We start from the raw sequence: 18,140 nt of genomic DNA, 5'->3' as shown, positions 1-18,140 counted from the left end.
CTACGCAAATGCTGTCCCCTTTTGTCAAGGCATCTTGCAGGATGCCTTTATTTCATGCTTTGTTTAATTCCTCTACTAACTAGGTGGATTATATCTTTCTGGAGATCCCCATTCTGATTTGTTTCTTCCTTTTGGCTCTTCAACGTTCTTCTTGCGATGGCCCAAGCGGAGACAATTGACGTTCCCACATCTCCATTACCCCCATCACAGCCCGCCAAAACCTCTGCTCCGAGCCAACCCCATAAGCCGGATGAATTGCCAATAGAAATTGTGTCACATACTGTCAGCAGCAATGGTAGCCAAGAGCAGCGGCAGACAACTACAAATGCTTTGGAAAATCAGGATGACGAGGTGCAGTTCGTTTTCTCTGTCCCACGACGTAGGAAGAAGAAACGGAAGAGGTACTTACAGTCAGACATTCAGTGAAACTGTACTAACTGGTTTGCTAGACTTGGATCTTCATATAACTTGCCAAATGCCAGCCAAGTTTCCAAAACTCCTGGAGATGCTCCTTCTGGAGCCGCCCCTTCCACTTCAACACCATCACAGAAAGCCCGGCGAAGAAGTACAGGCATGGTCCAGCAATTAGAATCATGTCATCTTAGCGGACGAATACCGGATTCAGCAAAAAGTGGCTCTCTGCCCGCGATCACTGCGAATTTTCAGGCCGATTTGACAACCCATCCTGAGCCCGCCTGTATCCCGTCGCCGAATATGGCATTGCTACCTGCGCACTCTTCGTTGTTGCCGGATTTGACTTCATGGTGGAGCAAGCAGATACCCCCAATTCAAGACAATGATACGTTGGAATTTGATTGGTGTGGCATGCCATTTGCGGACGAGATACTAAAGAGAAAGCATGAAGGAGAACCAGAAGAACCAAGGCCCAGTCCCGCCGAACGACCACAATATGTTCAGTCTTCAGTTCAAGTCAACCCAGGATTCTCTGACCCGGGATCTTCTAGTACGGTCAATGAAGGTACTTCAGACCCTTGGAGTAATCCAAGTATACAGGACCCCGCAGAAGCCCATATTCCATCGGCAACCTGGTGGCCGGGTTTTCTGGGCACACCCGGCGTTCATAGCTTTATTCAGCCACAATCCGCGTATTTCACTGCCCCTTCAAGCAATCTAAATGCCGCGAATCACCTGTGGCGCCGAATATCGCGACAACGATCGTCGCAGAGTCCATCTTCGCCACGGTCGTTTCCAAACCAGACATGGCAGCAACAAACCATCCAAGTTCCAGCATCGCATGTACCAGAGCAAAGCGTCTCTCCTCGAACTAAGACGGTCCAAGTAGTGAGATCGCTCGACCCAACCCAACCTCAACATCAACCATCACCAGCTGCAACTTCAAGGAGTCCAGCCGTGCCCAGTTCACCGTCACGGTCAGCCATGAAGCCCAACGAGGCATCGTTGAACCCAAACCATCAAGGTCCCCGTCAGAGACCACACTCCTCATCCTTAGAGTTTCAGCAGATTGGATCTACTTCAGACCGCCCAACCCCAGCCGTAGAGCATTTTAGACACGTGCACTCAAACCCAAACGATATCCTGCGAAAACCCTCTCTATACAAAATCCCCCCTTGGCCTTCTCCACAAATATCTCTCCATCCTCCTCAGCCTTTGATTACCGCTACACATTCGTCATCTTCTAACATCAGAAATGGCATTTCGAATAATGCCCGGACGCCCATTCAATCATTAGGCGCTCAAACTGCTTCCTCTCCCCCGGTCACCAACGGAACGCAGACTCCTCTTGGCCAGGATATGCAGGCTAACTCTCCTCCCTCAGTTGCACGGCTATCAAAATCTCGTCCCACAGCTACGGGTCAAGCCCAGGTTACGAGCTCAAGTCAAATTCAAACAAGCCAATCCACGCGCAAGCACTCGCCAAACCTGTACGTCTCTCCTTCTGTTCCTAATCCCAGACTAACTGTTATATAGAATCGTAGACATAGCCGAAACATGCCAACAAAACTTCCCCTTTGCAGCCGTTGCGGAACGGCACAAACAGCCGATCCAAAAAGTGTTTGATACCTTCTCAGCCATCATTCAGCTCCCTCTCTTGCGATCAGCGGCGGACCATCGACGACATGGCAGTTTAGGGAAGAGGAGGATGAAGGAATTCCGAGATGCGAAGAAGGCAATGGAGAAGGCACAGGAGCAGGAACGAAAGAGGGCTTTGAGGGAAGAGAAGAGGGCAGAGAGTGGAGATTTAGGAATGCATAAAAAAGCAAAAAAGGGACCCGGGCTCTTGAAGGCTGCTATACTGAACAATGCGCGGGAGAAGGAGGGCAGTGCTGCGTCATGACAGGCCCACTACATCGATATCTCGTTTTGCTGTTTGAGTATGTTTGATTACCACGAGCTAATAGATAGATAGGAAGTTTTACAACTGTGATATATTCAGCAGATGAACTTGATTATATCCAGCACTCACTCAATATAAACTCAATTTCGATACAAGAGACTACATCAATCCTCAGTTTCCTCACTCTCACTCGGCCCCATCACCACTAACCCAAGCCATCCCACTCTCCCCCTCCCACACCCCCCAATCCACAAACCCGTCCCAGTTCCTCCCCCCAACTACAGCCAATCTCTCCCTCCTCACCCTCTCATTCTCCAACACCCGCCTCTGCACCTCCATCTGCTCTGCCGCGCTCCCCACACCCCTCATCCTCTCCATCAACTTCTCCCTCCGCCCATCATGCTCTTTATTAATCCTTGCGAGTAGCAGCGGCGGATGGCAGTTCGCGCACGTATCGTTAAGCGACGTGGTCCGCTTGAGGATCTTCATGCATGGGGAGTCAGAGCAGAGCGTTGGGGATGAGCGGATGTGATGCCCGCATGTGAAAGTCGTGGTTGTTGAGTGGCACATTCTTGATCCTTCTTTTCCTATTTTCTTCTTTTCCTTTTTTTCCCCTTGTGCAGTTTTTGGAAAAAGGGGATTTGGGGGTTCCTATTTTTGTGTATGTGTTTGTGTATGTGTATGTGTCTGAGTGACGAGTATATGTATATTTTCCTCCAGTACATATCGGGCAAATCAACAACTATTTTATCCCTCATAACAGCATTGTTCTGTACTTGCATCACATTGTTCCTAGAAACAAAAACGCTCTTTGTTATTTAGAAAGAAACAATGAATAGATTGTAAAACAGAAAGGTTTCTGAACCCAAGGCTTCTTTGTCTTTTGTTTTTAGTTTTTGTTCTCTCGGGTTCGAAAGTTCCTTGCTTGGGAGCTCATGCTTGTGCTTGTGGGATGGCTTTCTATTCTCTTTTGGGTTTGAATTTTATTATTGGGGAATATATTACTTCTTGCTAGGAAAATTTTGGTCTTTTCGGGATTTTGGGAAAGGCGGAGAAAGGGAGGGGGGGGGGGGTTAACGCTAGTTCACATAAACAGAATTTGAAAGATATATGCAATTCAATCCTAAAATAGCGCTTGATTATGATAACCAGCGAGCAGATATCTTCTCAATTGCCCTCGACAAATATAGGAGACGGGGTGCTGAAGAAAAGAAGCATGAAATTATTAGGGAAGCGGGCTTATACAAATCACCTAATGCACAATCATTAAGAGCGGTAGTTATTATCAACATACTTTTGTGCTTAGCATCGCATGACTAGGCTCAGGAATGGTATCTCTACACAGAAGTCCAAATAGCAATCCACTTGGACATCTCAATACTTGCTTCTTAGCAATTCTTCATAAGTTCATTTGCATGGGGCTCCATGCTGCAACATGCCTCACAGTCAAGCAAATTTCATCATTCCCAAGTGCCTTTCTTTCATTTCTTCGCTTACCTTCTGGCTCCAAGGGGTTCCTTCGAAAGCAGCCTCTTCTCCGCGCGGATTTTTCGAAATTTTTCTTTTCTGCCTCTCCTCTGGTCTGGCTCCATCACCCGAGCAGGCTTTCGGGACTGAGGTTGGGAGTTATTTCTACCGAAGAAAAAGATGGGACTCGCAACTTTTAAGCTGTCACCATCTATATCATCCGTACTTCCATTACCCATACTATCTTCGTCGGTGTCCTGGGTAAGGTCGATGATGGGTTTGTCTTCTGTCAAATCAATGATTATTCGCCCTTTCTTTGATCTGCCATCTTCAACAGCTCCATGGTTCTTGGCGTCTGGTAAAATTGGTGGGCCAGGAATTATTTCGGATACTTTGTCAACTTGCATTTTGTCCTGCAATTCCGCAATGCGGTCTGCCACCATCTCGGGATGATCCATATGCAAGGCAGCTTTCGGAAGTCCACCATCAGGCGGTAGGCTCTCGTTCCCATTGTTTTCCCATGGCTTGCCAGCCTGTTGCAGACCCATGATGGGTCGTAATCCTGGCGGCTGGCCAAGACGGATAAACTGCGAACTGTTCTCCGTTCCAGGTGGTAACTGGTTTGCACCATTCAGGTTTCTGCTGTTTGTCAACATACCGGCGGATGGATTATCCATCCCCGCTAGATTGCTCCATCCCAGGTAGTTAAGACTCCCCAAGGGCGCATCAATATGTTTCTGCAATTCCTCCAGATCCCGGCGGTCCAAAGCATCTTTCAGGTTTCGCATTTTTGAAGACCTCGGAGCATCCTTCAACCCAAGCACCAGCTGCAACGCATAGCCCACCATACTCTTAATCCCAATGATTGACACTCTGTTTCTGTGAACAGCATTATTGCGGATCTCACGGCAAGATCTAAAAATTTGTGCCACCCCGAGACCATGGAAGGCAACGGCGTATTCTGGAACACAGCAATCCTTGAATATGTTCCACCATGCGGTGAGCTCGCCTTGCTCCGGTGTATCCCAATCTCTCCGTTTTAAAACTTCTGGCAGCCACTTTTGCGCAAAATAAAAACAGGCTTCCTCGAGGAGAGTTTGGACCGTAGTTAGGAGGTCATGTTGGAGCTTGAATGGTAAATATGGTGCTGCCCGATATATAGTTCCGGCGAGTAGGACTTGGGCATCCTGATTGTATGTCGCAGGTTGTCGTGTAAACTCATTATGTTGATTGAAATGCATGGTTGCTGGTCCCAAAGGAGCATACAGACCATCATTTTGTGCTCCTTGAGGCCAGAATGTTGGAAATCGACCGGGATGACTGATTATGTTGCTCTGCGTGGTTGTACGAAAGGTTACTATTTCGTTGGGAGGATAGAGGGGTTTGTTGTGGATGTTCTGGAGAGTTATCAGGGATTGTTAGAACGTCGTGTATCACTAACCTCATTGTTTGATCGCGGGATAGGAGCGATTACCTTCGAAGACTGATATCCCCCATTATTGGATGTGATGGCTTCATCCGGGTATCCTGTAGAGTTATAGTTCCCTTTACCCTCTTCAGCTGCTAAGGTTAGTCTGTCACAGTATGATACACACAAATGAGATGAGTTACCTTCGATCTCTTTATCAAAAAGTGACATTTGGCCTCGAAGCTCAACAGGATTCACGCCCCTCAACTTCAGGGCCCGGTCATCTAGCTCCAGGAACTCACCATAGCTTAGATCTTTCAAGTTCTCGGTATACTTTTCAAGTTCGAGGCTCCTCACCCAGCTTGGTATCGGGATATCTGGAAGGAAGGAGGGAATGGGACTTTGGAGATTGAGATGATTGGGAGGACCGAGGTTACCTGTTCTTTGTAATCCGTCGACTTTCAAGAGATCTGCTGCGTCCAACCTCCGAGGCTTTGCGGGATTTGGAACTTGAAATTTGGCTTTTCTCTGAGAATCTAGGCCACTAATCCCCGGCTGCTCTGTACTGTATGAGACTGGAGCATGGTCCATTGGCTCACTACAGCGCTGACTGCCTATGGAAACTGCAAGGGGACTAGATAAGTGACCAATTCCATGAACACCTTGAGAATCCGGCGGGCCAGCCGAGACGTCGGCTGGGTTTGGGATCAAAGAATTGCACAGATCTCCAACCGGTCTCAACTGCATGGGGTGCTTTAGCCCGGGGGGTGTGAAAGAAGGATCAGGCCATTTCTCGGGAAATGGGATGTAATCATCTCCAAACTCGCTCTCTCCCAACCGTGAGCCCTCCATCTTAGATGATCGGTCCGAGAAGAACTTGTTGTGCTCTTGCTGAGCGGATTCTTTCCCTCGGATAATTATGGTTGGGATTCGGATGCCTCTAGATCGAGACATTGGAGAAGACGCGAGAAATATTTCCAAAGGAACAAAGCGCGTTGAAGAAGACGCGTTGAAGAAAAGGAAAAATCTCACATCACCTTCTTCCAAATTGATATTTGATGTTTCTCACAGGAGAAGCAAGATCGATCGTGATGGAAGTGAACGAGAGGAGGTTCGCTTAGGATTCACGTGCCACGGGAGCGAGTGACCAGCCTCGAAATCCAATATCAAAACACAACTCGCTTGACCTTTTTTTTCGAAGGAAAGGAAAGCAACATGCATGAAATGAATATTGAAGTGCGCCTTATAATTTCTGTTTTGATCTGACTAGGAACTCACCAAGATATCTTAGCCCGGCCCCGATGAATTATCCTCGCTTACCTATTATAAGAAAAAGGGGGTTGAACAAAGGAATCGACGAACAACAACTGCGGATGACTGCGGAGAAGGGGCACAGCGAAGAAAGATATAAGGAGGGGAAATTTTTTCTTCTGTGTTATCCACAAGATTCAAACGGTCTTGCAAACGACAATGACATCATCAATATGCTGAAGATCCGAACTACGGAGGGCCAGTTGGAGGCAAGCAGCAGAAGAAAAGACTAAGAGCTTCTGCTACATGAAAAGGGTCACAGACATTAGGGCAGTTGCAAGCCCATGCTGATGAGGCTTTTGTGAATGTTGAAACTTGAAGGACCAAATTCTTCCATCGAAGGGACCTTGGCGAGGCGTGTTATTAATCAAAATTGTCGGTCACTTATGCCATTTCCACCAACTAATGCACGGACCGGTCGGATGGGGTTCTTGAGTGTAGTTGCTTTCCTCTCGAGTTAACAGAGGTTTCGTGGTGCCCTAGGTAGGATTCTACATCTTTCAATGCCTCTAAGCACCAGTTGCACGATTCATCGGGCCCCAATTCTCTCTCGGGTTCACTTGATATCTCACCAGCTTCTTTGCGTCTTTTTCCCTTCCCAACTTCTCATCGAATACAACCTCGAGCTTCTGTTTTTCGTCCTTCCCAGCATTTGCTTGGTCAGTCGTCCCATTATTTTCGTGACCCCCTTCCTTGCCAAAACCCATAATGGTCCATCCGGCAGTATCCTTTCTGATAGCACCTTCTTTGACTGGTGCCTTTTGTCTTGCCCATTCCCTCATAACCTCCCAAATAACCTCCCATGGTGCATCTGTCTTTATGCTTCCAGGCTTTGTATGGCTTCGCGTGACTCTATATCCCAGATGCCTCAAAGCACCTCTCAGGGCATTTTCATGTGGTGTGACGCAATGGATGACCTTTGCAAGAACGGACGGAATGAAGAAGAATGGGTATAAATCAACCGCGGCAGGGTCGTAGCGGTTTGTCTTCTTCGTAGAAGTCGGGGAATGCGAATCATCCTCGAGAGGCGGGAGTGACTCTTCCAATGCAACGGTAAGCATGCCTTCGATGCGATCGATGGTCTGATAAGTATCTCTGGATAGGCTCGGTAAACCATCGAGGATCTTCTTTATAAACTCGGGAGAGTGCAAAGGCCCGGCATACATGGGCCCGGCCATGTGAGTCTTCATTCCGCAATGGGAACAAGTTTCGCTCGTAGAAGGTGCCAATGCGAAGCTGTGTTTCCAAAAATGTCCGTTTCCATTCTTGTTTTGGGCCAGTTTGTTCTTCGCCATAAGCTGCGTCGTCCACGCCCCACAACCTGTATCGCAATTGTATACAACCATTGTCTTTCCTGCAAGAAATTTAACATCTGCCGCAGATTTGTGGATTCGGACGAAGACCCGTGCATAGAAATCAATCGAGAGGGAGAGAAGGGGTTCCATCGCTAGACCATATCGTGCAGCTGAGGTGGCAATAGCATGTAGAATTAGGCGGAGGCCACCCTCATGTGAGTGCATCCCTTTTATAGGAATTCCTCCGTACAGGGAGAAGGATTTCTCGGGGTAACCGTTTGATGCCCAGACGCCTGCATCCGTGCATGTAACGCACAGAAGTCCTCCATTATCCTGAACAGCCTGCACAGCAGCATCAAGGAATGGAGCGGCGGTTCCATAAGGATCAAGGTCAATAACATCGTATTTCTTGTTAGGAATAGGTCTCCCTTTGTCATCCCTGCAGCTGTCACCCGCTAGGTCGTACATGTGTGACAGGGCATTGCCCGTATTTGGCTTGATCTTGTTCTCAAGCTTGTTGTGTTTGACATTCAGCTCAATTGCCTTCGTGGCTGCAGGTAAGAGGTCATTCGCAGTGACCGAGGTTGTGAAGGGGATTTCGTGGGCATATCGCAGAGCGCGTAACCCAGTGGCTGAAAGGGCATCGAGGATTGTGAATGTTGGTTCCGCTGATTTCGGTTCAGGGCGTGGCTTGCCTTCGTCATGACCCGGGTCTACTGCTGCGCTCTGCGCTTGCTCTGTCGCCTTAGCAGGAGCTTGATCTCCCTCCTGGGGCTGTGGTACTGGCGTGACACTCGCGGGCCCATCTGGCTTTTCTGGGTCTTCAACAAGCTGTCTCTCCTCAGGCAGCTTGGTGCTTCCAGGTTGAACATCGCCATCGGCCGACGCTGTATTGTCCGTGGCCGAATCTCCAGCCGACTCCTCAATCCTTCCGGACTTCCTCGAAAGTCCGTCACCTTCGTCCTCTTCCCGCTTCCTTTTCTTTTCCCTGTTTTTCGCAGCAAGCTTCTGCCTGGAATTTGCCTTGCTTTTCCTCTTCCTCTCCATGACCTCCTCTCCATATGCCTTTATTGCCAATACACTCAAATCTCGATTGAATTGTTGAATGGGGTTATAGAAAACCGATTGAGGTTGATTGTCTCCCCGCGGGGTAGTTTGAGGAGTCGCAGAGGCCGAGGCAGGGATCAGGATGTGCGCCAGACCTTCCTTGACTGTGGTATACTCCTTCCCATCATGTAATATGTGCTGGCCAGCAGCTGGTGGTGCTGAGATGTCGCGGGGAGTGTTTGAAGACATGGCGCAAACTGTAGTGCGAAATTGGCGCACGTTAAGAGAGGTAACACTTAGTAGAACTGGACGTCTCTTCGCAAGGCATCTGAGTGTCGCGTGTATTGATTTCATGCGGGGATATCGAAATCAACGAATGGGATGTTGAATGAAAGTATGGTCGCGGGGTGCTCCAGTATTTCCTTGGCCGGATTGTTCAAAATATTTTCTGCCGTGGCGCTAAGACGCGTTCAAGCAGGGCCAGGGCGGTCAATAGAAGATGCGTGGGCACGTGCTCACTCATCACGTGGAAAGACGGCTTTCCCAGTCCCCTGCGATGAGGCTTTCCGTGGCTTTTCGCCATAGCAACATATAACCGGGTATCAGCATATCTACGGAGGTAGATACCGAGTATGTATTCACCATATCCAAGGTCCCAAGCATACAGTGGTGACCATACCCAGGTTTTATTTGCCATAGCCAGGTATTGCGGCACCTACCCAGATATCGTTTACCATACTGTCTGTACGCAGTTGGATGCCGCGAATGCCGCGATGCCCGGGATGGCTGCATGGTACTTTAAGAGTGCTCTCGTCCCCTTGCTGCCACCTGGTCCAGTGAGAAATGAGATGTATTGGATGGTCCGTACATCCGATCTCCAAGCTCCAAGCTCCAAGTTCCAATCGCCATCGGCCAGGCGCAGGAGGGCGCAGGAGTTGTCTTGTGTTCTTTGTACCTCATTACTCCGTATTGCTCTAAACTCAAGTCGGGTTGGCCTTCTGTTTTCCACTACCAACCCCACCCCCCGGATGGTCCTAGTGGGCTGCGGAGTAGCAAAAGTCTATCATTTCCCCGCCGAACTTCGCAAATCATGGCTCACATAGTATTACACCGGAGTTGAGAGAGAGAGACTTGCCAACTTGTCAAGAGACGCAAGGGAAATTCCGGACAAACGCAAGGAAAATTCCAGACAAACGCAAGGGAAAGTCCCAACAAACGCAAGGGTCCAAACAAGCTCAAGGGACAGTCCAGACAAACACAAGGGACAGTGCAGAGGAAGTCCTCAACCCTCCTGTGCAACGAGCATTTTCTGCCAAGGGCGTAAAGCACCCAACCTATGACCTGGAATTGGTGCGTACAAACGACCACAAGCCCTTCTTCGTATTCCAAGATCTGGTGCAGTACCGCAGCACAGCATACCCGGGATCACCGCAGATAGGTTTGCCCCAACAAGGCCCAATAACCAAGCGCCAGTGCGGAGATCCCCCGTCCCACTACCTCACCCATGTTACTCCAGGCTTGTCCTGGCACCCCCTGGGGTCACTCCACAGGCCTGGGAGCACCTAGAGGCCTCTTAGAGCTATTACTCCGCAGATCAGCACTGGAAACCCCTGGCACAACAGCAAGATTCTCTCCCAATCAGGCGTATCCTCCGTGGCCTGCCTCGGTATGGTGCAAGATTTGCTCTGGCCGTTTTCCCCGTAACATCAGAACCACGATTATACGCGGTAGTAGTCCTGCACAACCATGAAGACTTCCCTGCTGCTCAAGTTCAAGTCTAGCGCAGGCGTCCTTCATTTCATTATAAATTAATAAATAATGATAAAGATTCACATGCGCGCACATGCGCGCACATACTACTACTCGGTCTTTGTCTCTCCTCGGTCTGCTCTTCACGATCGTCCCTCACGATCATCCTTTGATGTGGTCACTTAGCTGCTCGTGAGCCCTTTGCTTCTCCAGACCGGTCCCTGCCGCCCCCAGATTCTCCATATTAACTCCGCACCTCCCCCACACGTTCCCTTCTCTTGCCTTTCCTTCCTGGTCCGCGCCCGAGTACATATTCGTCGGTGACCCGTTCAGACCCGCCATCAATTTCTTCTCATCACATACGCCTTCACCATGAGTGGAACTTTGGATAAGAGTGCGTCAAACGAGGGCAATGGGTATTCGGAGAAGATCGAGGGCCAGGGCCAGCAGATAGAGCAAACACCCATCGCCCCCCGCTCTAGCTTTCTCGCCATAGCCAAGAGACATTTCAAGCGGTTCTGGTGGGCCCATCTGATATTTTTCTGCGCTTCCGTTCTTATCATTGCGTTATGTCTGTGAGTATCGCCCGAACTTTCATGTCGCAGAAGCGTAGAACTCATGAGATGGCAGTGTCTACGTTGCAATGCCCAAGATCGCCCAGCGCGGTGTCAACAGGTCAAGCACTACCTTTACCGACCTGAACTTTCTTGACCCGACTGCGAATACCATCGTTCTCTCACAGGATGCTATTCTTCACAGCCCTAGCATGTACACTCCAACATTAGACCCCTTCAGCGCGGCTCTCTACCTGGTCACGAACGGTACCTACGCTGCGACCCCGATGCTGAGCATTATGATGCCGAAAATCCACGCCTTGCACCCAAAATCTATTGTGCACACTCCTCCGCAGACGTTAAATATCTCGGATATGGATCAACTCACGGATTATTGTATTCAGGTGTTGACGCAGGAGAACGTGACTACCGCATTGGTAGGAAAGACGAAGCTGCATGAAGGGAAATTGCCCGTGATCACCGTTAAATACAATTCCTCGACAACGTACAAGTCTCTCAATGGGCTGGCAGGCTTCAACGTTACCGATCTGAAGCTCAACCTGAGTGCGCCAGCTGGGCAACCAAATCTCGTCGGCAAGGCATTTATCCCCAATCCGTCCGTGATGACTATCGCCATGGTAGGTTCTCATCTCGCGGTCTTTGATACGTGAAATACTCATTCTGGACATAGGGAAATGTGACTCTCAACCTGTCAACTGACCAGGCCGGCATAGTTGGAAATTCCACCATCCATGAGATGACCCTAGTTCCTGGAAACAATACATTCTCAATGACTTCCATCATCGATGCCGGGAAAGTTACCTCGAGTATGAACAAGTCTGGTATCGTCACGCTCAAGATCATAGGCACGTCTTCGGTCTATAACGGACAGCATCTGCCTTACTATGTGAGTTTTTCATTTTCTTCCATTTGAATATCAGCGGCGGGTGTCATCAGGCAGCGGACGTGTGCTAATAACCTAACAGGAGAAAGCTTTGGCCAGCAATGTCCTCACCCTTGACCTGAACGTCGCCGCGGTTCTAGCGAATAGTCAATGAGGGCCGAGCTAAAGGCATAATCTCGCTACAAGGGGACGAAACACGAAGCCGAAGATTTTGGGTCATCATCTGTTGAAGGTCCGCATATACGCATGGGCCTAGATGGAACGGTGGGACCTCGGGAAAGACGATGAAACAACTGCAGTGTTGTGTTTTTGGGGAGCAGTTTGCACGGGAGATATACCCTTTCTTATGGTTGGGCCACTTTGACAGTTTTGGATTGGGTATAATTGGGTATTCCGTATGTATATAGATTCTCGATCAATCAAAAATTGCATTGATCGATCAATCTATACATCTCTCTCTACTTTGAAGTATCATTGAGGGGGGAAAAAAATTCATGTAGATGGATGGGGTATGCCAAATGACCCAAAAGACTACGAGATGGCCATTATTTGGTAGCAGTTTCACCAGGTACATACCTAGGTAGAAGTGGTCAGATCAAGATACCCCGCCATGGCATCTAGGCAGAGCGGGGAAATGCAAAATACCCTTGTCCTTCCGCGTCTATAGATCAAATAAAAACCAATCTTTTGTCATCCAGCCAAGAACCCAAAAGCGGGGTGAAGATTCATGCACGCACAGGCCGAGGCTCAATCGAAAAAAGCACGAGGAGGAGCAGGGCGCGCAAACCAATCACATCATTAACAGAAAGTGCCCCCGAAATTCTTATCAACCCGAATAACAGTATCTGATGTTGGATCTGCATCAGGTAGTAGTATTTGGAGGGCGGGGTAAAATGCAGCTTGATGGCGGGGTAGGACAACCATCTCGGACTTGCACATGCTGGGTTCATCGAAAATATGAACTGATTGATGTATGTAGTATTCTTCTTATCGAAAGGTTGGAATGTTAAGCAAGAAATGATAGGCCAATAATAGGTTTAGGGGGGTTTTCGTGGGTGGGCTTGTTTGTAGGATTTTGCTAGATGCTAATTACACATAATGGCTCGTTTTTTGTCAACGGTCAGATGAAGGAAGAAGGAAGTAGGAAGTAGGAACCAACCCCTCCTTTCTAAAGTTGGGGATAGATAACGCTAATCTAGATGATCGGAAATTTGTGTGGGCGTCTGGGGGAGATATGGATGATGATGTGGTATGGGTAGGTATATAATAGACTCATGATACGTGATTGAAAACACCACGCTCTAGATATTGTGTAGGTACTTTTAAGTTAGAGCACAACTCATACCTCACATACGTACCTACCGTACAGCACTATGCCGCTGAGCTCACCATGACACCGAAGAAAATTAATTCCCAGCGCAACGCAGTGAGTGGTTTCGCACAAGAAAATGACAATATAGAAAAGAGATCATCAACATTTCCACCATTTTGCGCCGAGCAAATCACCTTACTTAACGCGCGAGCCGTAGCTGGAACTTTTATAGTAGGTAGAGTAAAAAGAATAAATTAAAATAAAATAAAATAAATTGTGGCCTTCGATTTTTCGATTCTAGCTGGCACTTGCCCGCCCATGGCCCGACGGCCATCGCATACGACGTGCAACAAACTGTCAAGCCGTACTTCAAAACAGCCCTAAAATAAAAAAATAGCGGACTCCGACTTGTCATAGACCGTCAGTCAGTCCGGTACTACCGGAGGCTTATTATTGATTGATGGGATGAGTGAGTGAGTGTCCTTGGACAGTTGTCTCGATGGCGCATGGCTGAGTGGAACTAGATGTCCATGTATGTATCGTAAGTCAGGTCGTCCGGAGTACGACGACCCCAAAGCGTGATGGGTTAATAAAGCAATGGTAGATATCGAACGAGTCCTGAGAAGCGCATTGAGAGGATGTCGTTGGTTGATGTTGATAGATCCGCGCTGTCGTGGGTGGTAAGGTAAGGTAGACTTGAGGCGCATTTCTGGAGGAGTGCGGCCCGTTGCCCGACGAGCGAAAGCCCGAAGCAAGGAGTTCACAGCACTCCAACTTCAGCTCCGCAAAATGATGCTATGAGCCGGATCGATTCAATTCAGCTCTGTGTTCCTCAAGGTTTAATTTTGAATCCCGTATAATTGGCATATGAGGTCCCCCCCCTCCCTATATGCTCTTACCAAAGTCGACCACATGAGAGATATGCTTCTCTCAGGAGTGGGTAAGTATATCAACCACTTTTCAACAATCAGCTATCACATACGACCACAGACTAAGGAGAACTGGGCATCCCGTCCGCTCTGCCATACATAAGCCTTAGATCGGCAGATTAGTAGTTGGGTGGGTGACCACCAGCGAATACCTGCTGTTGTATGTTATTTTGCATTTTTTTTTCTTTTCTTCTTTGCATCCCTCGAACTAGGTACTCCTGTCGTGTTTTGCTCTTTTTTTGTTTTTTTATTCGTCCTGGAGTGTAGATGGGGTTTGCTTTGTGTTTGATATGATTAGGAGACTATGTTTGATATCTAGAGGTGAAGCGGAACATATGGCGCACAACAACTTGGGCAGAGCTTATAAATTTTAATTCTTTTTTTGAAGGGCGATGACAGACACTTGCTCAAGAGACGTCCCTGTATACAGAGCTTTGAGTGAAAATAGCTAGCTACTAGGGGTTGATTGCAATTTATAGGTGATGTTGCATTGGGACATGATTCTTTCTGGTGAAGATCGAGATCCAGACCAGAGCAGCATGATAAATAGAGCGGAAGAACTTGCTAATGCTCACTCACTAGGTATGTAGATCAACAAAAGAAGTAATTGCCCTCTCAGTATCTATTGTGCATGACCTACGGACAGTGTAAAATGACTAGGCAGCTATCATAAGCAAGGGATGTGATGCAAGAATTGCCAGACCAGCCATACAATGTTACAAGCAAGGATTGAAAGACGACCACTGTCCCTAAAAACTACCACCCTACTTACAAGATGCCCGCAGTACGTCAGTAAATCAGCTCTTTACCCGTGTACTGATCCAAAATCTCTATCCATGGCGTGTTGCCATTGGGTGGTGCCCCAGGTGGCGACCTGAATAAGAGGCCTCCAAGCTCTTGATATAATTGATTGTATATCCTCGAAAGCTCGGTCTGGTATACCTAGGGATTGCATGGCATAGAAGGATTTGGGTCGTGTGGGTGTAATGATTATGTTTCTGTTGACCAAGGAATTTGTCGAGCACTGATTGATGCATCGCCATAATAATCGAGCTGATGGATCGTCCTTCGAGGCCATATGCTGTGACGGTTTGAAATTGAACCGTAGCATAGTTAGCGAGGAATCCAGAATTACAATGGAAATTCTTCCACCGAATCATGAAACCTCTTTGCCCAGACCCTGATCCTTTCAAGTGCTTCAGGAGTTCCACCACGATATCATTGGGTATCTACTGGAACTGATTCAATTTGACCAACAAATCCACTAACTCCGGCGAGCTCTCCGGATTCAACGCGATCGACTCGAGACTCTTGTACATCGTGGTATCTGTGGAAGTAACTTCCTTGCACAGCTTAGCCAGATACTCCATCTTCTTCGGCGTAATCTCTGTCAAGCTTATCATCTCCAGCAGCTCCACAAAGAAGTCAATGACCGTGATATGCATCAACACGTCTTCTTTATCTACCATATCCGTGGCCGCAAACCATAATAGCCCTGATTCTCCTTCCTGCAATCCGTACTGGTGCTCGATTTCGGGGAGATTGGTCCGGGAAACGGCAAGAAAATCCAATGCCGCCATTCGGGGAAGGACTCGTAACACCCGTGCCTGAGCCAAAGACTTCTGTCGCTCATCCAATTGTCCCTCGCCTTTGCCCACTGTCTTAGAGCTGCAAAGATCCAGCAGTAACCCGTAGATCTCGCTGTCTTGGAATATCCGTCTCCAAAGCAGCCCTTGACCTGGTGGTGTCCGCGAAGTTATTTGTAGGCCATGCATCCTGGCATCAATCTCGGCCGAAGATCTGTGATCGCAGTCTATACTTAACAGATCCCCCAGTACCCTTGTGGCCATCTCTCCAACCTCAACGTGTGGTGTGCTGAGCCATGTCCGTAGCAGATTCTCCACCACCCCTCTCATGATAGAAAGTATTGCCGTATCGCTCGGGCTCCGAGTAGCTTTCTCTATGACTGCGATTGCGAGTATGTTCACAGATGGGGCTGGAGATCGCAGGGCTTGGATAAGGGTATCTTCAGATGCAAGTGTAAGGGCCTGTGTGAATTGGACCGGTTTCAGCAGCTTGAGCGAGAGGCTGACTATGGGTTCGGGATCTCTTTGGTAGCTCTTGAGGATTTGGGTGAGGGTGGGGAGAAATCGCAGGGTGAGTGGAGGGGTATTGGTATCTGGCAGAAAAAGTGTCAGTCATGCCCTCGATGTATTTGGACTGCGTTGTCAATGCCGACAGAATCAGGCACACGACATCGACGGCCTGAAGCTTCCCATCCCAAGATAAACAAAGACGTAAATACTCAGCCAAACATCAAACAACACCTCAAAGGCACCTTTGTCCACCTCTGACCACAACAGCCTCGCAAGCTGACCTACAACGTACCTGTGAGTTGCAATCCCACCTCATCGAATAGTGTTGCATTCAGCGGTATATCTGGAGACTTCAAGAGGGCTTGGATGTGGCTTTCAAGCTCCTCCAAGCCGGTGATAGGTGTTTCGCCCGCATCCATCTTGCAGTCCGACACGTCCACAACCTTGTCTTGATACTTCAGCCTGATCTGGACATCTCACTGACCCTTTGACAGACAAAATGTCGAGCGAAGACCGTGCTTCTGGTTACCGGGAGTCTGATGAGCGCAGGGAGGGCACAGCGTGGAAGTTTGTCAACGGACAACACGGTCTTGGTCGTATCTATGATCCAGAGAATGAGTGGCGTCCGGATTCAACAGGTGGGTGCTCCAAATACTCCTACTGCGCTACGGCGTTGCGAAGCGAAAGGCGCCAGGCCCTTTGGGGATGCGGGGAGGGCGGTGGTAACTTTTCTGCCGCTCTTTTTTTAAAAGCTACCCCACGTCGCGTCTCCCCACCACATTTCTGACATCAAACAACCACAGACAACGAGAACCACCCCAAGCCTGACACCAATCCTGGTACAATGTCTTTCCGTGGTGGACGCGGTGGTGCGCGGGGTGGGATGCTTAAGGGTGCCACCTGGGAGCATGATCCAACCATCAAATTGGAATCTGCACCAAGTGAACTGTTTCCTGTCCGTACCTCTCCGCCTCCCCTTCTTTCCCATCTTTCCAACCCTTGATCCCCTTGCTGGCGAAACTGACCTTGGCAGAAACACCCAAATCTCAAGCCCCAAGCCCCATTGACCGACAAGGAGAAACGCCAGGTCGAAAACTTCAAGGCCGTTCAAGATGCGATCCACCGCGGACCTCTCTACACTCATCCAACGAAGCGCGATGCTGATGCGCCAGCCAAGACCTTTAGCGAAGATGATTTCAACAAGCAATACGGTGGCCGTGGCAAGGCTGACGTCGATCCATTCACTGCCGTCGAGACCTATTCTCAGAAGTACGACCCGCCCAAGCGCACCATTCCCGATCTCAAGGCTGTCAGACTCGACAAGAAGATGTTTCCGAAGGAATTGTGGAGCACACTTGAGGGAGACGCGGGAGAAGAAGTTAAGCAGCATATTGGTCGAGCCATGAAGAAGAAGGCGGAGATGATGGGTGATGCGCAATCCAAGACATCGGAGGACCGGGCTAAGATCATCTTGGAGAAGATCAAGAAGGCCACTGGCGAAGAAGATGCCGAGGGTGACGCGGAGGAGGGCGACGAGGAGGGTGGTGCTGAGGAGGAAGAGGACTACGATTACGAGGAAGACGAGGGAGAGATGGGAGGTGACTACGATGCCGAGAAGTACTTCGATGGCGGAGAGGAGGACGAAGAGGAAGGCGATGCGGGCGGAGATGACTACTAGCTTTGGATGTACAGCAGGCACATTGCGGCGCATATGGGAGAGGTATCTGGACGTTTGGGATGGCGTTGGCGGT

General features: G+C 48.9%; 7 protein-coding genes across 7 annotated transcripts; 4 read left to right on the top strand and 3 right to left on the bottom strand.

The window, feature by feature from the left end:
* Positions 1-156: 156 nt before the first annotated feature.
* M430DRAFT_29922 (hypothetical protein) lies at positions 157-2,317 on the top strand (the record flags this gene model as incomplete). Its single annotated transcript, XM_024865916.1, has 3 exons — positions 157-401; positions 450-1,904; positions 1,951-2,317. The coding sequence occupies 3 exons, from the start codon at positions 157-159 to the stop codon at positions 2,315-2,317; spliced, it is 2,067 nt and encodes a 688-aa protein (XP_024718189.1).
* A 1,493-nt stretch (positions 2,318-3,810) lies between these two features.
* Positions 3,811-6,146, bottom strand: M430DRAFT_21297 (hypothetical protein; the record flags this gene model as incomplete). The annotated part of the gene is made up of 3 exons (XM_024864490.1): positions 3,811-5,181; positions 5,226-5,344; positions 5,396-6,146. The coding sequence occupies 3 exons, from the start codon at positions 6,144-6,146 to the stop codon at positions 3,811-3,813; spliced, it is 2,241 nt and encodes a 746-aa protein (XP_024718188.1).
* Positions 6,147-7,012: 866 nt separating this feature from the next.
* M430DRAFT_107274 (hypothetical protein) lies at positions 7,013-9,094 on the bottom strand (the record flags this gene model as incomplete). The annotated part of the gene is made up of 2 exons (XM_024861145.1): positions 7,013-8,542; positions 8,627-9,094. The coding sequence occupies 2 exons, from the start codon at positions 9,092-9,094 to the stop codon at positions 7,013-7,015; spliced, it is 1,998 nt and encodes a 665-aa protein (XP_024718187.1).
* Positions 9,095-9,477: 383 nt separating this feature from the next.
* Positions 9,478-10,626, top strand: M430DRAFT_29918 (hypothetical protein; the record flags this gene model as incomplete). Its single annotated transcript, XM_024865915.1, has 3 exons — positions 9,478-9,705; positions 9,905-10,283; positions 10,439-10,626. 3 exons carry the CDS (start codon positions 9,478-9,480, stop codon positions 10,624-10,626), a joined length of 795 nt encoding a protein of 264 aa, XP_024718186.1.
* A 55-nt stretch (positions 10,627-10,681) lies between these two features.
* M430DRAFT_144261 (hypothetical protein) lies at positions 10,682-12,214 on the top strand. Its single transcript, XM_024862878.1, has 4 exons — positions 10,682-11,169; positions 11,225-11,786; positions 11,840-12,055; positions 12,135-12,214. Exons 1-4 carry the CDS (start codon positions 10,967-10,969, stop codon positions 12,204-12,206), a joined length of 1,053 nt encoding a protein of 350 aa, XP_024718185.1. The 5' UTR covers positions 10,682-10,966; the 3' UTR covers positions 12,207-12,214.
* A 3,308-nt stretch (positions 12,215-15,522) lies between these two features.
* Positions 15,523-16,808, bottom strand: M430DRAFT_107275 (hypothetical protein; the record flags this gene model as incomplete). Its single annotated transcript, XM_024861146.1, has 2 exons — positions 15,523-16,472; positions 16,682-16,808. The coding sequence occupies 2 exons, from the start codon at positions 16,806-16,808 to the stop codon at positions 15,523-15,525; spliced, it is 1,077 nt and encodes a 358-aa protein (XP_024718184.1).
* Positions 16,809-17,233: 425 nt separating this feature from the next.
* Positions 17,234-18,067, top strand: M430DRAFT_29915 (hypothetical protein; the record flags this gene model as incomplete). The annotated part of the gene is made up of 2 exons (XM_024865914.1): positions 17,234-17,344; positions 17,423-18,067. The coding sequence occupies 2 exons, from the start codon at positions 17,234-17,236 to the stop codon at positions 18,065-18,067; spliced, it is 756 nt and encodes a 251-aa protein (XP_024718183.1).
* Positions 18,068-18,140: the final 73 nt, after the last annotated feature.

The sequence above is a fragment of the Amorphotheca resinae genome, assembly GCF_003019875.1.
Source record: "Amorphotheca resinae ATCC 22711 unplaced genomic scaffold M430scaffold_10, whole genome shotgun sequence".
NCBI classification, from domain to species: domain Eukaryota; kingdom Fungi; phylum Ascomycota; class Leotiomycetes; order Helotiales; family Amorphothecaceae; genus Amorphotheca; species Amorphotheca resinae.
The sequence above is the reverse complement of the archived record's forward strand: the minus strand, read 5'-3'. Positions and strand labels throughout refer to the sequence as shown.

Bases quoted from the DNA above. Each gene is read 5' to 3' on its own strand.
- M430DRAFT_144261 (XM_024862878.1), top strand. From the start codon at position 10,967: ATGAGTGGAACTTTGGATAAGAGTGCGTCAAACGAGGGCAATGGGTAT. The intron at 11,170-11,224 runs GTGAGTATCGCC...ATGAGATGGCAG, and splicing joins CTTATCATTGCGTTATGTCT to TGTCTACGTTGCAATGCCCA. The intron at 12,056-12,134 runs GTGAGTTTTTCA...ATAACCTAACAG, and splicing joins GACAGCATCTGCCTTACTAT to GAGAAAGCTTTGGCCAGCAA.